Source organism: Hordeum vulgare, chromosome 6H (assembly GCF_904849725.1).
Source record: "Hordeum vulgare subsp. vulgare chromosome 6H, MorexV3_pseudomolecules_assembly, whole genome shotgun sequence".
Classification (NCBI taxonomy): Eukaryota; Viridiplantae; Streptophyta; class Magnoliopsida; order Poales; family Poaceae; genus Hordeum; species Hordeum vulgare.
This window is the reverse complement of record NC_058523.1, coordinates 402,022,662-402,038,525: the sequence shown is the minus strand read 5'-3', so window position 1 is coordinate 402,038,525 and position 15,864 is coordinate 402,022,662. Positions and strand designations below refer to the sequence as shown.

General features: G+C 45.3%; 2 protein-coding genes across 6 annotated transcripts; one reads left to right on the top strand and one right to left on the bottom strand.

Moving 5' to 3' along the window:
- Nucleotides 1-1,075: 1,075 nt before the first annotated feature.
- LOC123403746 (poly(U)-specific endoribonuclease-B-like) lies at nt 1,076-13,287 on the bottom strand. Of its 5 annotated transcripts, none has more exons than XM_045097659.1 (7): nt 12,942-13,276; nt 12,743-12,844; nt 12,575-12,658; nt 11,021-11,641; nt 10,867-10,938; nt 10,514-10,775; nt 1,076-1,441 (listed from the first exon to the last, which is right to left on the bottom strand). In XM_045097659.1, exons 1-6 carry the CDS (start codon nt 13,113-13,115, stop codon nt 10,539-10,541), a joined length of 1,290 nt encoding a protein of 429 aa, XP_044953594.1. In that variant the 5' UTR covers nt 13,116-13,276; the 3' UTR covers nt 1,076-1,441; nt 10,514-10,538. The 5 variants fall into 5 exon arrangements, 4 of the variants coding, with proteins under 4 accessions (XP_044953594.1, XP_044953596.1, XP_044953595.1 ...); XR_006611546.1 differs by having other exon boundaries at nt 10,514-10,771; nt 12,942-13,287; XM_045097661.1 differs by lacking the exon at nt 1,076-1,441 and adding an exon at nt 8,014-8,179.
- LOC123403745 (probable serine/threonine-protein kinase PBL19) lies at nt 6,266-9,801 on the top strand. The gene is made up of 4 exons (XM_045097657.1): nt 6,266-7,041; nt 7,874-8,134; nt 8,783-8,905; nt 9,000-9,801. The coding sequence occupies exons 1-4, from the start codon at nt 6,616-6,618 to the stop codon at nt 9,552-9,554; spliced, it is 1,365 nt and encodes a 454-aa protein (XP_044953592.1). The 5' UTR covers nt 6,266-6,615; the 3' UTR covers nt 9,555-9,801.
- Nucleotides 13,288-15,864: the final 2,577 nt, after the last annotated feature.

Sequence of the window (15,864 nt, the reverse complement as noted above, 5' to 3'; positions counted from 1 at the left end):
TCGTAGAATATGTAGGAGCCAATATGGAAATCTAGGTCCTGTTGTTGGTTATTGACCGGAGAGTGTCTCAGGTCATGTCTGCATAGTGCTCGAACCCGCAGGGTCTGCACACTTAAGGTTCGGTGACGTTTCAGTATAGTTGAGTTATATGTGTTGGTGACCGAAGTTTTGTTTGGACTCCTGGATGAGATCCCGGACGTCACGAGGAGTTCCAGAATGGTCCGAAAACGAAGATTAATATATAGGAAGTTGGCATTTGGATTCCGGAAGGTTTTCGGGCATTGCCGACAGTGTACCAGGAGTGACGAATGGGTTTCAGGGGCCCACTGGGTGGGCCCACCACGCCTCAAGGGGTCCACGTGGGTTTATTGGATGCGCAATAAGGTATAATGGGCTGACAAAGTCATCCAAGGAAAGCCCATGAGGAAAAAGTGGAAAATCCAAAAGAGGTGGGAAAATAAGGGAGTCCTAATCCAAGTGGGATTGGAGGAGGACTCCTCCCTTCCCCACTTCGGCCGACACAAGGAGGCCTTCCTTGGTGCGCCAAGGATGCCTCTCCCCTCCTCCTATATATACTAGAGGTTTAGAGCTTTTGAGACACAACTTTGCCACGTGATGCCCTCTCCTCTAGATTGTAGTTCTTCCTCTAGATCGGTTTTCTGCGGAGCTCGGCCGGAGCCCTGCAGGAATAGATCATAACCATCACCGACACGCCGTCACGCTGCCGGAGAACTCATCTACTTCCCTGCACCTCTTGCTGGATCAAGAAGGCGGAGATCGTCATCGAGCTGTACGTGTCTGGGACGCGGAGGTGTCGTCCGTTCGACACTTGATCGGGAAGGATCGTGAGACGGTTCGTGGGACGGATCGTGAAGACGTACCACTACATCAACCGCGTTTATTAACGCTTCCGCTTAGCAATCTACAAGGGTATGTGGATCCAATCTCCCTCTCATAGATGAACATCACCATGATAGGTTTTCGTGTGCATAGGAAATTTTTATTTCCCATGCAACGTTCCGTGTACGGCCTTTGACCTATATCACAACAAGTCACACGCCCATGCACGAAAAAAAAAGTACCGTGTACGGCCTCCAATTGACCTATATCACAACAAGTCACACGCCCATGCACGAAAAAAAAATCAGAAAAGATGCTAAAGCATTTGGATAATTACATGTTCATAAGTTAGCACGTCAAGCTCTCTTATGTATGCCTTGTACTGCCCCATAGCTGCGATACTCGACCATTAGACATTAGTCCATGTGTGTGCGATAGTGGGGTACCGCTCCTCATCCCCGTCAAAAGGGTACTTCCAAGGTTCTTCCGAAGGAAGGATGACGTTACGGCCAACAGGGATACGCTCCCACATCCAAACCTGTAGGGCCCAAACGAAACCTCCAAGAGTGGACGTCGGCTTACTCATACATGCTCCATCCAACTGCAAATTTACACACACGTTAACCGATGACACGTAAGTACCTATTTAATAAAATGAAAATGCATCATATTAAGTAGTACCTGACGGTACAAGAAGGCTTCGTATGTAGTTCCCTAGTGAAATCTTTTTAAAAAACTTATATTTAAAAATGAAGGGAGTATATGGGAGGTGTTTAAAAAAACATGAGGCGCTCAGGGAAGGCTCTTCAATGGTATCGTAGCACACATCCGGCTGATTATGGACCCGACATATTTGATGTGCCATCAAATGAACGGTTTGGACGCTCAATGAATAATTAGTGCGGAAGTTATAGATGCGTCTAAAAAAATGTAAATTTTTGTAACCTCTCACAAAGTTGAGGTTTGAAGAAATTTACTAGATAAATAAATACTTCCAGTGTCCCAAAGTAAATGTCTCAAGTATACTACTTAGAGCATCTCTAGAAGACCCCGTATAATGCCCCGATCCGCAAAATAATCATCAAAATACGGATCGGGGCGAAAAAAGCTGCCAGAGTAGACCCCGCAAACGTGTCCGGCCCGTAAACTTTTTTACGGACGCGGTAAAAGTTCGCCCTCAACCTTCAGATTCACGGGGTGGAAAGCCGACCCAAGCTCGCCCCTTATCCGCAACGAGATTTGGTGTGAGGGAAATTTCCGTGTCGTTCCCCCCGCTCCGCCCTCCGAAGCAGTCGTTGCCCCGCCCACCGCATGCTCCGGACCTTCTTCCCCGCCATTTCTTTGCCACCATGGAAGCCTTCCAGCCGTCGGATCTCGTCACCGTGGAGGTTGCCCCCGCTCCGTCGGATCTCATCGCCGGCCATGTCGGCCCCGCTCCCGCTGTCGCCGACGTGCCAGCCCGCAAGTGGTAAGGCAACATTATCGTGCAGGACGGCATTCCGGTTGGCCCAACCGAAAGGGAATGCTCGTCGGGCACCGCCGCCGCTGTGCGATCTGCTCGGCCGCCGACGGGGAAGATGAACAAGGTTTCTGGTGTGAAGCGGAAGAAGGTACCTACGAAGAAACTTGCGGCCACTCCATACGCCCCGGCGAGACGTTCCCCGACGGTGCCTTCTTACGGCGCTGCTTCCACCGCAGGCTAGGTGTTCGATGAAAGGGCCGGAAGGTATGCTTCTTCTCTCACTTATTATTGTTTCGATTATTCGCCCATCGTGATGTGCTTTTACTCGATGTAGTCGTGGTTCGAACAATGTCGCTGCCGAGTTCGTGCACTTGTTGGCCACTAACGCAGTCGACATCGATCAAGCCCCGATCGGTGGTTACGATTACAATGAATTAGATTGTGGCATTGATGACCACGGAGGTGAAGAAGAGGTGGAGGAGATAGATGAGGGGACATATCAGCAATCGCAAGGAAAAAAATGTGAGATCAAAGAACTACACGGTCTTGGAAGATCAAATGTTGATCAAGGCTTGAAGTTCGGTGTCTATGGATCCTTGCACTGGTGTGTCTCAAACCGCCAAGACGTGTTGGCAAAGAATTGAAGACCAATATTTACATTTGATGGTCAAGTATCCAAACAAGACAGCACGGACCTTTCGGTCACTCCAAGGTCGTTGGAACGTGATCAAGCCGACTTGTAGCCGTTGGGCAGCTTGCTTGGAACAAGTTTACAATGCTCCTCCAAGTGAAACCGTCGAAGCCGACTATGTGAGTTGATTGCAATAAAATGGTTCCATTAGTTTGCACAATGTACAATGGTTCCATCGGTTTGATTTTGTTTTTATTGTGTAGGAAAAATTTGTCCAACAACGGTACAAAGCCATGTATGCTTCCGAAGACAGATTTTTTAAACTACAGCATTGTTGGGAATTGCTCAAAAATTGCAACAAGTGGGCGTTCATTGATAGAGAATCTCCATCGAAGAGAGGTTCACTTACGAACATGGATGAAGATGAAGATGAAGGTGGTCCAAGAAACTTGAACAAACCCGATGATGACAAAAAGACGAAGGAGAAGATGAAAAGGGAACACGAAGCATCGACCTTGCGGGACAAGATAGACTCCATGCTGTAATCAAATGAGGTATTGCTAGCAAAGTCTTTGGATGCAAAGATAGAGATGGCCGAGAAGAAGGCACGAGAGAAACAAGAGAGATGGAAATTGCTGAAGCAAGTTGAGGAGAGAAAAGCACGTGTCGCTAAGAACAAAACCATGGCCAACCTTCTTGCCGAAGAGAATAAGATCATGACTTTGAACCGCAATGACATGGACGACATCAGGAAAGAATGGCATGATATGACAAGGAGAGAAATCTTGAAGAGGAGGATGATTCCGTGTTATGGTGGCGATGGTTTATCCTCTGGAATCGAAACGGATGATTTTGCTGTCGGAGTAGGGACAAGTGTCGGAGTAGGAACAAGTGCACGCAATGGATCCGGGGGAGTCGATGGATTCAGGGGCGACGATGAACTCGATAGTCCAGACTGAAGAACGACTAGGATGCATGAAGTCCTTTTGCGTTTGTCTTTCAAACTATGCTCTCATTTCACGCGCGAACTATACTTTATTGTTTACATTCGAACTCATTTGTCGGAATCGATGTCAAATTGCAACTATGTTTTATCGCATGGTTTTTCAGTTTGCGGGTCGCCGCGGTGATGCCCGAACAGACCCGGCATTGAAGACTCGTATAACAACATCTTCTGCGAATATACTTTTATTCAGGTCCATTTTGAGGAGTCTGCCTGTGTCCGCACCCGCGTCGGTCCGCAAAACCCGTTTTTCGCGAACTGTAAACGACATTTACGGGTCAGGAGTATACAAGGTCTGCTAGAGATGCTCTTCGTACAAAGTTGAGACTTATTTTGAAACACGGGGATCAATTTTATAGGATCCCATGTTACTCAGTACACAATTCCTTTCATGAAAAAAAAGCTCACCAAGCGACTAAGTATGAAAGAGTAGGAGCATTTTCTTGGGACAAAGGCGGATGCCCTACAACAATGACATGTTTTATTATAAGAGAATGGCTTCTTCTATAAAGAAGATGTCATTTTTATTATAAGAGGATGGCATTTTATATCATGGCATTTTATATCGTCGCATTTATTATAAATTTGTCATGCATGATTTATATATGATGGCATTTTTTATTTTTTTTACTAGCGGTTATACATGAAAATCTTTTTTGAGACGTGGTACTTTATTATTATTTTCTATCTTATTTTATTTACTACCTAGTGGGCTGTAAGGCCTGGTAAAAAGGACTGACTGGGCTAGGCTGGGTTGTCCCCTCGCCCCCTCCCCCAGCAATTAGACGACAGATAAAGTGAAATCCCTAATTGATGAGTACATCCTCTATCACAGTTTAAAAGACATGCACCTGTATTTAGGTTATTAATTTAATTTATATAAAATATATTATTTAATATAAAAATTATATCATTAAAAATAGAACATCTAAAGTTTCTAATGATATATTTTTTGTAATATATACCTTTTATTAAGTTGATCAAATTAACAACCTAGATACATGTGCCGCACTTGTAAACTGAGACAAAGGGACTACTTCTTTTAGAGATAACTCCCACCTTCCAAGGCTGCGACAAGTAACGCATTGTATGTGTGCCACTTGTTGCAACCTCGAAGTTTTCCTTTTTTTCATAGATCCATATTTTTAAAATGTTTTATCTTTTAAACCTTGCGTTCAAATGTCAAACCGTTTTCACCATTGGATTCCTCGCATTGAGATCATCAAAACTAAATCCCATGTTGACAGGTTTGACGAACTTTTGTTTTACCAGAAAAACCGAACAAAAAACATACATCTCGCGAAATTTTTCATTTCTAGCCGTGCTTCTCGCGGAAGCAAAACCGTGCCTCTCACGAAAGAAACAAAAACAAAAAACACATTTTTTTCGCAGATGCAAATCCGTGCCTCTTGCGGAAGAAAAACCGTGGTTCTCACGAAAGAAATAAAAAAGCAAAAACACATTTTTTTACACATTTGTTTTGTTTACGAGAGGCACGTCGCAAAAGCAAATACATGCCCCTCGCGAAAGGAAAATCGTTCCTCTCGCCAAGGAAAAAAAACAGAAACGCATTTTTTTAGAGAGGTACTCTTGCAAAAGCAAAACCATGCCTCACCGAAGAAAAAACGTACCTCTCACGAAGGAAAAAAAAAATGGAAAACACTTTTTTGTCTTTTAGAGCCACAGATGTACCTCTCGCGGAAGCAAATCCGTGCCATTGGTGCAAGAAAAACCGTGCTTTTTGCGCGGGATAAAGAAAACACGTTTTTTCACGAAAAAAATAATTTTTTATCCTAAAGCTAAGAAAGACAGGTAAAAACTGAAACACCAAAAAATTACCTCAAAAATCCACCTAAAAAGTCAAAAACACGTGTTAAAATATAAATAAAAACTAAAGGGAATGCTCAGAACGTGACATGTGGCCGTGGCCGAAAACGTGACAAATGATGACGTGTGGAGTGATTGTTATAAAGCTTTCGAAGAAGCATTCGCCAACTAGTTGCTCTGCAGATAAAGGGTCAAGAAAACCCAGATAAAGGGGTAAAAAAATCAAATACCTAGCCCTACACACATTAATTAACTACTACTGGGTGGGTTACCCTTAAAAAAACTACTAGGTGGGGTACTTATTTTTTAGGGAAGATAATACTACGATGACTGGGTTGGCACATAGCAAAAACACGTGGGGTCAAAGCCATCCCTTCGATTTGCAAGGGCTACCCCCACCCGTCTCCTCTCCGGTCGCCATCGGAGACCATTCCGTTTGACTGATACGGTACGACCAGCCATGCCTAGTTCGTGTAAGTGTAACTCTGTTCAGAAACTTAGGCACGCAATCCGTAGTCTTCACACACATCGTTTTCTGCTTCCTTTCTTCCTACGCTTCACAGCGTAAAACCAACACCAAACCAAAATTCGAAACTTAGGTTGGAGGAAGGTTGGTGAAATTCATCGTTTGTTCCCCACGAAAAAGCAGAGGCTCCTTGGTGGCGCCATGCAGCCCCCCATTCTCTTCTCGTGCCAAACGATTCCGCGTCGGTTTTATTGACTTTCCCCGCGGCGGCTTTGTGCCGCGCGGTGCCGTGGTTCCTGGGCTCCATTCCCCTCGTGGTTGGAGCTGTCGGGGTACGAGGCCACCACCGGCCGAGATCGTAGCAAAGCTTCCGTTCTCCGGGGGAAATGGGTTGCCTCGGCCGCTTCAGGAGCAAGATCAGGACGGGCAAGGGCAAGAGACCGCATGGGAGGCCGGTGCCGGCGCCGGGCGCGTCCTTCACTTCCGAGGCCACCTGCTCGACGGCGTCGTCGTCGGCCGCGGCCACGAGCCAGTCCCAGTCCCAGGACTCGGGCGCGACCGTGAGGCCCGGCGGGAGCAAGTCGTCGGGGTCGGCGCGGAGCATCCCGGAGCTGTACGAGGAGCGGGGCGCGAGCAGCCTCCGCGAGTTCGGGCTCCGGGAGCTCCACGCCGCCACCAGCGACTTCAGCCGGCTGCTCAAAATCGGCGAGGGCGGGTTCGGGAGCGTCTACAAGGGGGTCGTCCGCCTGCCCAGTGGCCCCGCCGGCGGCACCGTGGTGGCCATTAAAAGGCTCAACACCAGCGGCCACCAGGTACTCCATTTCTATTTCCATGGTTAAAATTGGAGAGGGATTTCATTCGCTGGTCTTCTTCTCTTGTTCTTCTTTCTTTCATTCACGTTCTTCGTCATCGTAGGTTGATCCAGTGTAAAGATCTAGCCCGGATTTAATTTAACCCAATACTTTACTAGCAGTACGTGCCAATTGCGACTTATAGTAGCAGCTCGTCGCGTGCTGGCTTTCCAAATTTGGACACGGTTTGCACTATTGTCCCAGTTGTTGTAGTTAATTGATCTCTGTGGCCTAAGGCTGCAATCCTTCTGATGATATGCAATATGCGAACATAATGACACTATGCGTAGTTGCGTACTTTTGATAGATCATGTGGGTCTTTTAGGCTAGATGAGTTCGGTATGAGTAGTGGTTTATTACCTTGTGGTGCACTCGATAAGCTCCCTTCGTAGTCCATCGTGAGGTGGTGACGACGGTGGGGAAGGAAAGAGATGTGGTAGCGGCGGCGGTGGACTTCCCATCGCTTCAGTGCTACCCTCTAGATCGGATTAGGGTTAGGAATGGGGAACCAGTGGCGGCGACAAACCTCGTGTTTTGTGCCGTGGTCCCCACCTCCTCTATATATCACTCGCGGCAGGGGCCCACCAGCCTTGCTTGGGCTGGACGCCCCCGATCAGGACGTGAGTCAAGGTTTCAAAGGCCCATTGGGGAAGAGATCAATCTAACAACTTTCAGTAATGTTGTTGCATTGTAGTAGTATCATTATATTGTCTGGCTGTTTGCTACTAGGAGCCAAGGATTCGTTCAGTACTTGTATTTGACTTCATTTTGTCTCACTACCAACCTTGACCAGGGTCATAAGCAATGGCTGGCAGAAGTTCATTTTCTAGGGGTTGTCGAGCACCCGAACCTCGTCAAGCTCATCGGTTACTGTGCTGCCCGTAACGAACGAGGTCCTCAGAGGCTGCTTGTCTATGAGTTCATCACCAACAAAACCCTGGATGATCATCTATTCAATCGAGCATACCCTGTTCTTCCATGGGGAGTCAGGTTGGAAATAGTATTTGGTGCTGCTCAGGGTTTGATGTATCTCCATGAAGGCCTGGAGGTTCAGGTACAGCTTGCCAACTTATCGCAACATCCTTTCAGTGTGAGAATACTGCATCAAGAATGAGTCCAACGATGTATGACTGTTTACAACTTAGTTTGGAACTTGAACCATACCTGATTTGCAAATAATAGGGAGTGAAAATGCATAAATTCGTGTAGTACCACATCCTATTGGTAAATAATGGAATTTTTGCAAGTCAGAATAGCTGTGGATATCAAGATACCTTGATATTCCTTCCGTCTCAAAATAACTGTCTCAACTTTGTACTAGCTCTAGTACAAAATTGTACTAAGCTTAAGACACTTATTTTGGGACGGATGGAGTAGTAGTTAATTCATTGTATTGATGAATCCAATCGATCTGATCATAACTTGGATGGATACAGTACTTATTCCATGTTGCTTCAACTACTTATGCAAGTTAAAACGTTTGTGCTAAAGCATTAATTTCTGGATGAAATAATGTTGTGCAGTGATCATACTAATTGAACTAATAGTTGAGAGAAAATGGATGTCATGAATATTATTTCCTGTTTGTTAAGGGAAGGATTATAAAACAAGTCTTATCTCCAACCTTCAAGGTTTTGATTTTACTTAGGAAAATAACATAGAAATGACATCTTTTTTATGATCATTTCATGGAATTTTTTAGATCATATATCGTGATTTCAAAGCTTCCAACGTTCTGCTGGATGAGGAGTTTAGACCGAAACTTTCAGACTTTGGATTAGCAAGGGAAGGGCCATCAGCAGATCAAACTCATGTGTCTACAGCGGTATGTCTTAGTTTTACTTCAGAGCAAGATAATGGAGTTTGCTCATGCTGCATGAATATTTCCTTATGAGAACAATTTGCTCTATCATAATCAGGTTATGGGGACTTACGGTTATGCGGCTCCAGACTACGTTGCGACAGGCCATCTCACCACCAAGAGTGATGTTTGGAGCTTTGGAGTAGTACTCTATGAGATCCTCACCGGACGACGTTCTATGGAAAAGAACCGCCCCAAGAATGAGCAGAAATTGCTGGAATGGGTGAAGCAGTATCCTGTCGGAAGTAAGCAGTTCAGCAAGATTATAGATACAAGACTCGAAGGCCGTTACTCTAGGCAGGGAACTAGAGAAATTGCTAAGTTGGCCAACACCTGCCTTGCAAAGCGCTCAAGGGACCGTCCAACCATGAGACAGGTAGCTGACAGCCTAAAGCAAGTGATGCAGCTCAAGCAGTTGGATGGCGAAAGTCTCACATCAAGGGACAACTCGCCACCTCATGATGTCCAGGGTAAGCCAACAGCAGACGATATTGCCGTGGCTTCAGCAAGGCGGCGGATGCTTCACCTTGCTGCTCTAGGTGAAAATGGAAACAGCATCGCAAGGAGGAGATTCATGTTCATGAAGGCTGCCGCTGCTCCAACTCCAACATGATCTTCTGTAACAATTAATGTCTTAGACTCCGTGTACATTGTAATGCGTCTATGGAAAAAATTCCATTAATGGTGATTTTCCTCCTCATCAGTGTACAAGCTTTAGAAGATCTAATGTTTTGTTTACTACTCTTCATACGTAGTTCTTTAGGTTGAGTTGCATATTTGGAACTTGGGAGTTTCTGATGTGAAGGGTTGTCTATAGTACCAATGCAGGTATGAAATGTAAGTCTATTTTCTATGTTTAACCGTGTATCCAACCTTGTAGAGTAGACATTGAAAATGCCGGCGTCTTGTTTCTGCAGTTGCTAGCCAGATATTTGAGGTCTGATAACGGTAAATGGCACTTTGCTGTTATGTTATTGACTGCTGATTTTCAACATGTCAAGATGTGAAAGAGATATTATTTGTATACCTCCTCCTTTAACATACGGATTTGTGGACGGGTCGACCGCAGATCAAGAAGGGCCATGGCCTAGGCTAATGGTCCATATTGCACTTGGTGGACGCGCTGGCTTACCATCTCCCCAAGATGTCAATTCTTCACTTTTAGCAAGTAAATTAACCTAAAGATTAGCGAACAAGCACCTTGAGTTCCTACTTTGTACAAGTTCATTTCATCCTTCCCATTCTTATTAGCATAAAACAAAAACTTATGTGATATTATTTCGAACTCTTATGCCAAAGTAAGTACGTACTCTTTGACATGTAAAACAATATTTCTTAATTACCATCTGGCATAACTTTATTTTGTCTGCTAGAAGAAGAAAGAAACAGATACTAAGTATTACAGGTACACAAAACATTTGCTTGATCAGAGCAACATCATCTAGTGCATATTGTAACATGGCAGCAAATTATTAAACAGCACAACGTTTTTAGTTAATGCAAATGAGTTTGAATATGTATATCAGTAGCTTAACAAAATGATCAGCAATATAGAAACAGAAGACTGCTGACCTTCAGCATGTGGCCACCAAAACCATCATTGTTCTGCAACTGGGAAAGCTGATCCAATCTTGTTAACCCCCATCCTGTAGCACTTGATGTTCAGCGCATATGGACCAACATGGACATGGTTATTTTCCTCTCCAGCAAAGAAGCAGAGCGTGTAGAGTGCAATCTCAAACTCAGGACTGACACCGACCAATGTGCTGGACACAGATTTCAGCAAGCCATGCCACTCAAACTGAATGGTGAGCAGCTGCATCTCAGAGTCTGGCTGCAGATCAGCAATTCAGCATATGATCTTTTAAGACCCATACAAGCTATCATCTAAACAAATGCCATGTATGTTCAGATCATAAACTCACCAGGTCTCCGCATGTCCTTGGAAATATGTACCCTTGGTAATCCACATTACCTTTGGATTCTTCCAGATAAAACTGCACATTAGTCACACAACACCATGATAACATTTCTTTCAGATAATGGAACTATGCTGCTGAAACAATACAAATAACCTGCCTGAATCCAGTTGTGGAAGCCTGTAACCTCATTCTCGCCTCGACACCGCCCCTTGATCTCTCCTACAAAGACATGCTCAAAGGCAGAAGAGCTACCAGAGCATCCACCCCTTCCATACAAATCAAACCACAGGGATGCCAGCATTTTCTTGAAGTCCTTCTGGTCCTGAGACGTGATTCCCTTCAGCACCAGATACTGGTGTAAGTATTTGATTGGTGCACTTCTAGCAATCTCCTCAATAAAAGCAGCTTCTTCATTCTTGTCCTGCTGGGTGACTAATTCCTTGTATCCTTGGCGTGGGTTGTAGTTGTCAAGAAGTGCACAAAAGCGGGAGTATGTAGGCCTATGCAGTATGTCATCCTTCAGCCAGCTGAATAAGTTTTCAGATGCCATGTCACCCTTCTGATAAACCTTCTTCCCCTGGCCACATTCGATTCTATAGTCTTTACCAGGGAGGAGACGGTTCAGGTCAAGCTCCCATAGCCGACAGCATGCCTTTGACAAATGATTGAGCTCCTCCCTGGTAGGCTTTACATTTAGACCATGGCGAAGCTGACTGACATCCTCCGAGTATTCTTGTTCAGAAGGTGGTCTTTTGTATCGGTTCCATTCCTCGGAGTTCTTCATACAGTCAATAGAAGTTCAGAATCCATGAAACAGAAGCTTATAAATTACCGATACAGCTACGACTGGCATTCCTTCCAATCAGATTTTTCAAACAGTACACAACATTTTCTCAAACACACGTCATTTGTATCAGAAGAAAGGCTGCCAAAATGGAACTAAGCTACACAGCCGCCAAGGGTGGCGCCAACCAGACTGAAAAAGAAGAGAAAAAAACAGCAACAAAAACCAATATTTTTTATTGTTTTGATAGGCGGGAGCCAGGCCACTTTGCCTTTTCCCTTTCCCCTCTACATCCTTTTTTTTTGTTTCCCTTCATTCCCTTTCCTCTAACTGTGCTGTTGTCAGCCCTTTCTTCAGACGAATATGTTAGCTAAGGCAATGCCTAGGCGCCTTGATATTATTATTATTTTTACTTTTTGTGCCTATTTTGAGGTGCCTTTGATATCATTCTTTCCAAATACTATGTGTGATGTGTTTTTTCAGAAGGTAAAGAAGGCTTCAAAGCATGTCTGAGATCGGTCCAACTTGAGCTTCTAACATAAAAATATTGACAATTGAACATTATAACCAATAAGGATCTGCAGCAAGGGGAAATTAATGATGGAAAACCAACCCATTTCCTTTCAGTAATGACTAAATTTATTTATATCAGCAGAATAAGATAGTAACAAATGTATGTCGAATAATCTACTCGCTACTCCCTCCGTTCCTAAATATAAGTCTTTATAGAGGTTTCACCAGTGGACCACATACGGATGTATCTAGACATACTTTATAGTGTATATTCATTCATTTTGCTCCGTATGTAGACCCCTAGTGAAATGTCTTAAAAGACTTATATTTAGGAACGGAGGGAGTAGAAACCAGTCAATAAGAGAGTAAAACAGGCATATAATCCTCATACAGTACACATAATTAATTGGATACCTGTTGTGATCTTTTACATTTCAAGGTCTGCTGATGCGGCCTGCGGTCCTGCCAGCCTCCGCCCTTTGTTTCACCCGTCTCACCCTAAAGATGACAAACACATCACAATGGAATCGGATGGGCTCCTAGCCTCTAAATACTCAAATGCCAAAGCAAAAGCACTCTAACCAGATTGCGCCGTTGAGTGGACGTGGGCGGGCAATGCCCGTGCTGCCTCCTACCATCTTCTGCCCTCTCCGGCCTCTCCTCTTGCTTCTCCTCGGATACTACCTGCAACAATTGAATAAGAGCATAGTCCGACGAGCCCCAGCCGAACTGTCTTTCCCTACAGCCTACATAATCATTATATCGAACAGCACGCGAGCACCTCGGCCCACGTCGGCCGGGCTATCTCCTGCCGGCCCCCTTCCCCTGGAGCGGCACCGGCACGGTTGACCGCCCTAGGCGCGGCGTCCCCAGCCCCGCCGTGTCCGTGCGAGGCGCCAGACAAGCCATTTACGAGACCGTCCATGGCGCCCGATCTCTCACCCTGGTTCGCCATCCTTCGGCGCTATAGATTTGAACCGAGGAACGATGGGAACGGGCGATATGATTGGTCCCCGGAATTTCCATGGGAGGGAGGGAGGGGGCGTCACCCATCGATCGGTGGGCGGTGGATGCACCGGGTGATTCCGGTTTGAGGTAGCAAGAGGGAAGGCGCGAACGTCGGGCGCGCGCCCATGCTCGTCGGGTGCCGTGGCCATGACTTTTCTTTTTTTCGATATTCAGTACAGCATATTACACATCCAGAGCTCTTATGCAGCGCCGCAGGCGCCCGTCGTATGGGCCAGCCCATTAACTTGCTGCTCATTTTTTTGTTTTTTATCTGTTTTTTTTTTCTGTTGATGCAATAGAAAAAAAACCCAGATTTTTCATTTGTTACAAAAAACAAAAAAGGTATACAGAGGCAGGCCCAAAAGTGTGTGTGCGGAGGAGGGGGTGCGCGGTTTGCGTCGCCCCACACGCGAAATAAAAGGTCCGCGTTAGACCGGATTAGAGTTGGCTATGTTTTCTTCTCTCTTCTATGAAATGAGGATAGACTAAAATATTAGAGAAACTAACTAAATGTTACCCTTTATGTGGACTTTCAGGAGTCACTATTAGTGGCCAGGGAACATGAAAATGACGTGTCGAGTTGTCGTCACATGTTATGTGTTGGACGCTTTCACAAGAAGCACATGTTTGTTTTTCGTGAAGGCGCAAATTTAAATTGACGAGAAGCACGAGATGTACACATTTACTTCTTGAAGAGGCACATATTTGATTCCGTGAGAAGCACAACTATAAATCACATTTGTGCTTCCCAAAAAGGGAAAATATGTGCTTTCACACGAAGCATAGATTTGCTTCCGCGAGAAGTTTTTTTCATGCAAGCATATATTTGCTTCCCCAAGAAGCAAAAAGGAAGAAGAATTATGATTCCTCGATAAGCACATATTTGCTTCACGTGAAGGCACAAATTTGAAAGACGGTGGCTTGCATCGATCTTTGCAGTCAATAGTGAGGTGGCCTTCAGCGCAGCAAATGAGACAGAAGAGGGGATTCACACTTAGATTTAAAAACCCAGAGCAGTGACAGGCGGAGCAAGTAAGAGTCGAGATAGGACCTGAGGATTGAGAGGCAGCACCATGCAAAAGGAGAGGGGAGAAGGGATCCCCAATAGCATCCGAAGAGGAGATCGGGTCAGAAGGACCGAACTTGCACGCCTTGTTTGGAAGGGTCGTAGCCAGAAAGCTCGGGGTGCCGCCCGCTAGATCCGGTAGCAGCAACTCCACCACCGCCATTGTACCCCCTTCCACCATAGCAAGCATCAGTCGGGGTCCGCCGAGCCACCGGGCGAGGCGACACCACAATTCCACGACCATATTCAGAGCTAGGACTGCTGATACGTCTCCAACATATCTATAATTTTTTATGGTCCCATGCTATTATCTTGTCAACTTTGGATGTTTTATATGCATGAATATGCTATTTTATATCTTTTTGGGACTAACCTATTAACTCAGTGTCAAGTGCCAGCTTTTGTTTTTTCCGTGTTTTTGGCCCATTTTCAGACGGAGTCCAAATGGAATGAAACTTTAGATGATTTTTTTGGACCAAAAGAGACCCCCGAAGCTTTAGGAGAAGGCCAGATGGGCCACGAGGGAGTCACAAGCCCTCACGCCGCCACCCCCTGGTGGTGGCGCGTAGGCTTGTGACCTCCTTGTAGGCCCAACTGACGCAATTCCACCGCCATAAATTCCTATAAATTCAGAAACCCCCAAAAAGAAACCTAGATCGGGAATTCCGCCGCCGCAAGCCTCTGTAGCCATCAAAAACCAATCTAGAGCCCGTTCCGGCACCCTGCCGGAGGGGGAATCCATCTCCGGTGGCCATCTTCATCATCCCGGCGATCTCCATGGCGAGGAGGGAGTAGTTCTCCCTCGGGGCTGAGGGTATGTACCAGTAGCTATGTGTTTGATCTCTCTCCCTCTCATGTTCTTGAGATGTCTTGATCTCGATGTACCATGGGCTTTGCTACTATAGTTGGATCTTATGATGTTCTTCCCCCTCTCCCTCTTGTAATGAATTGAGTTTCCCCTTTGGAGTTATCTTATCGGATTGAGTCTTTGAGAACACTTGATGTATGTCTTGCACGTGTCTATCTGCTGTGATCAACTTGCGGGTTTGTGACAATTGGGAACCTATGCATATGGGTTGGCACACGTGGATTCATGTGAGTACTTGATGTATGTTTTGGTGATCAACTTGCGGGTTAGTGACATTGGGAACCTATGCACAGGGGTTGGCACACGTTTTGACTCTCTGGTAGAAACTTTGGGGCACTCTTCGAAGTTCTATGTGTTGGTTGAATAGATGATTCTGAGATTATGTGATGCATATCGTATAATCATGCCCACGGATACTTGAGGTGACAATGGAGTATCTAGGTGACATTAGGGTCTTGGTTGATATGTATCTTAAGGTGTTATTCTAGTACGAACTCTATGATGGATCGAACGGAAAGAATAGCTTCGTGTTATTTTACTACGAACTCTTGAATAGATCGATCAGAAAGAATAACTTCGTGGTGGTTTCGTACCCGACAATAATCTCTTCGTTTGTTCCCTGCTATTAGTGACTTTGGAGTGACTCTTTGTTGCATGTTGAGGGCTAGTTATATGATCCAATTATGTTATCATTGTTGAGAGAACTTCACTAGTGAAAGTATGAACCCTAGGCCTTGTTTCCACGCATTGCAATACCGTTCG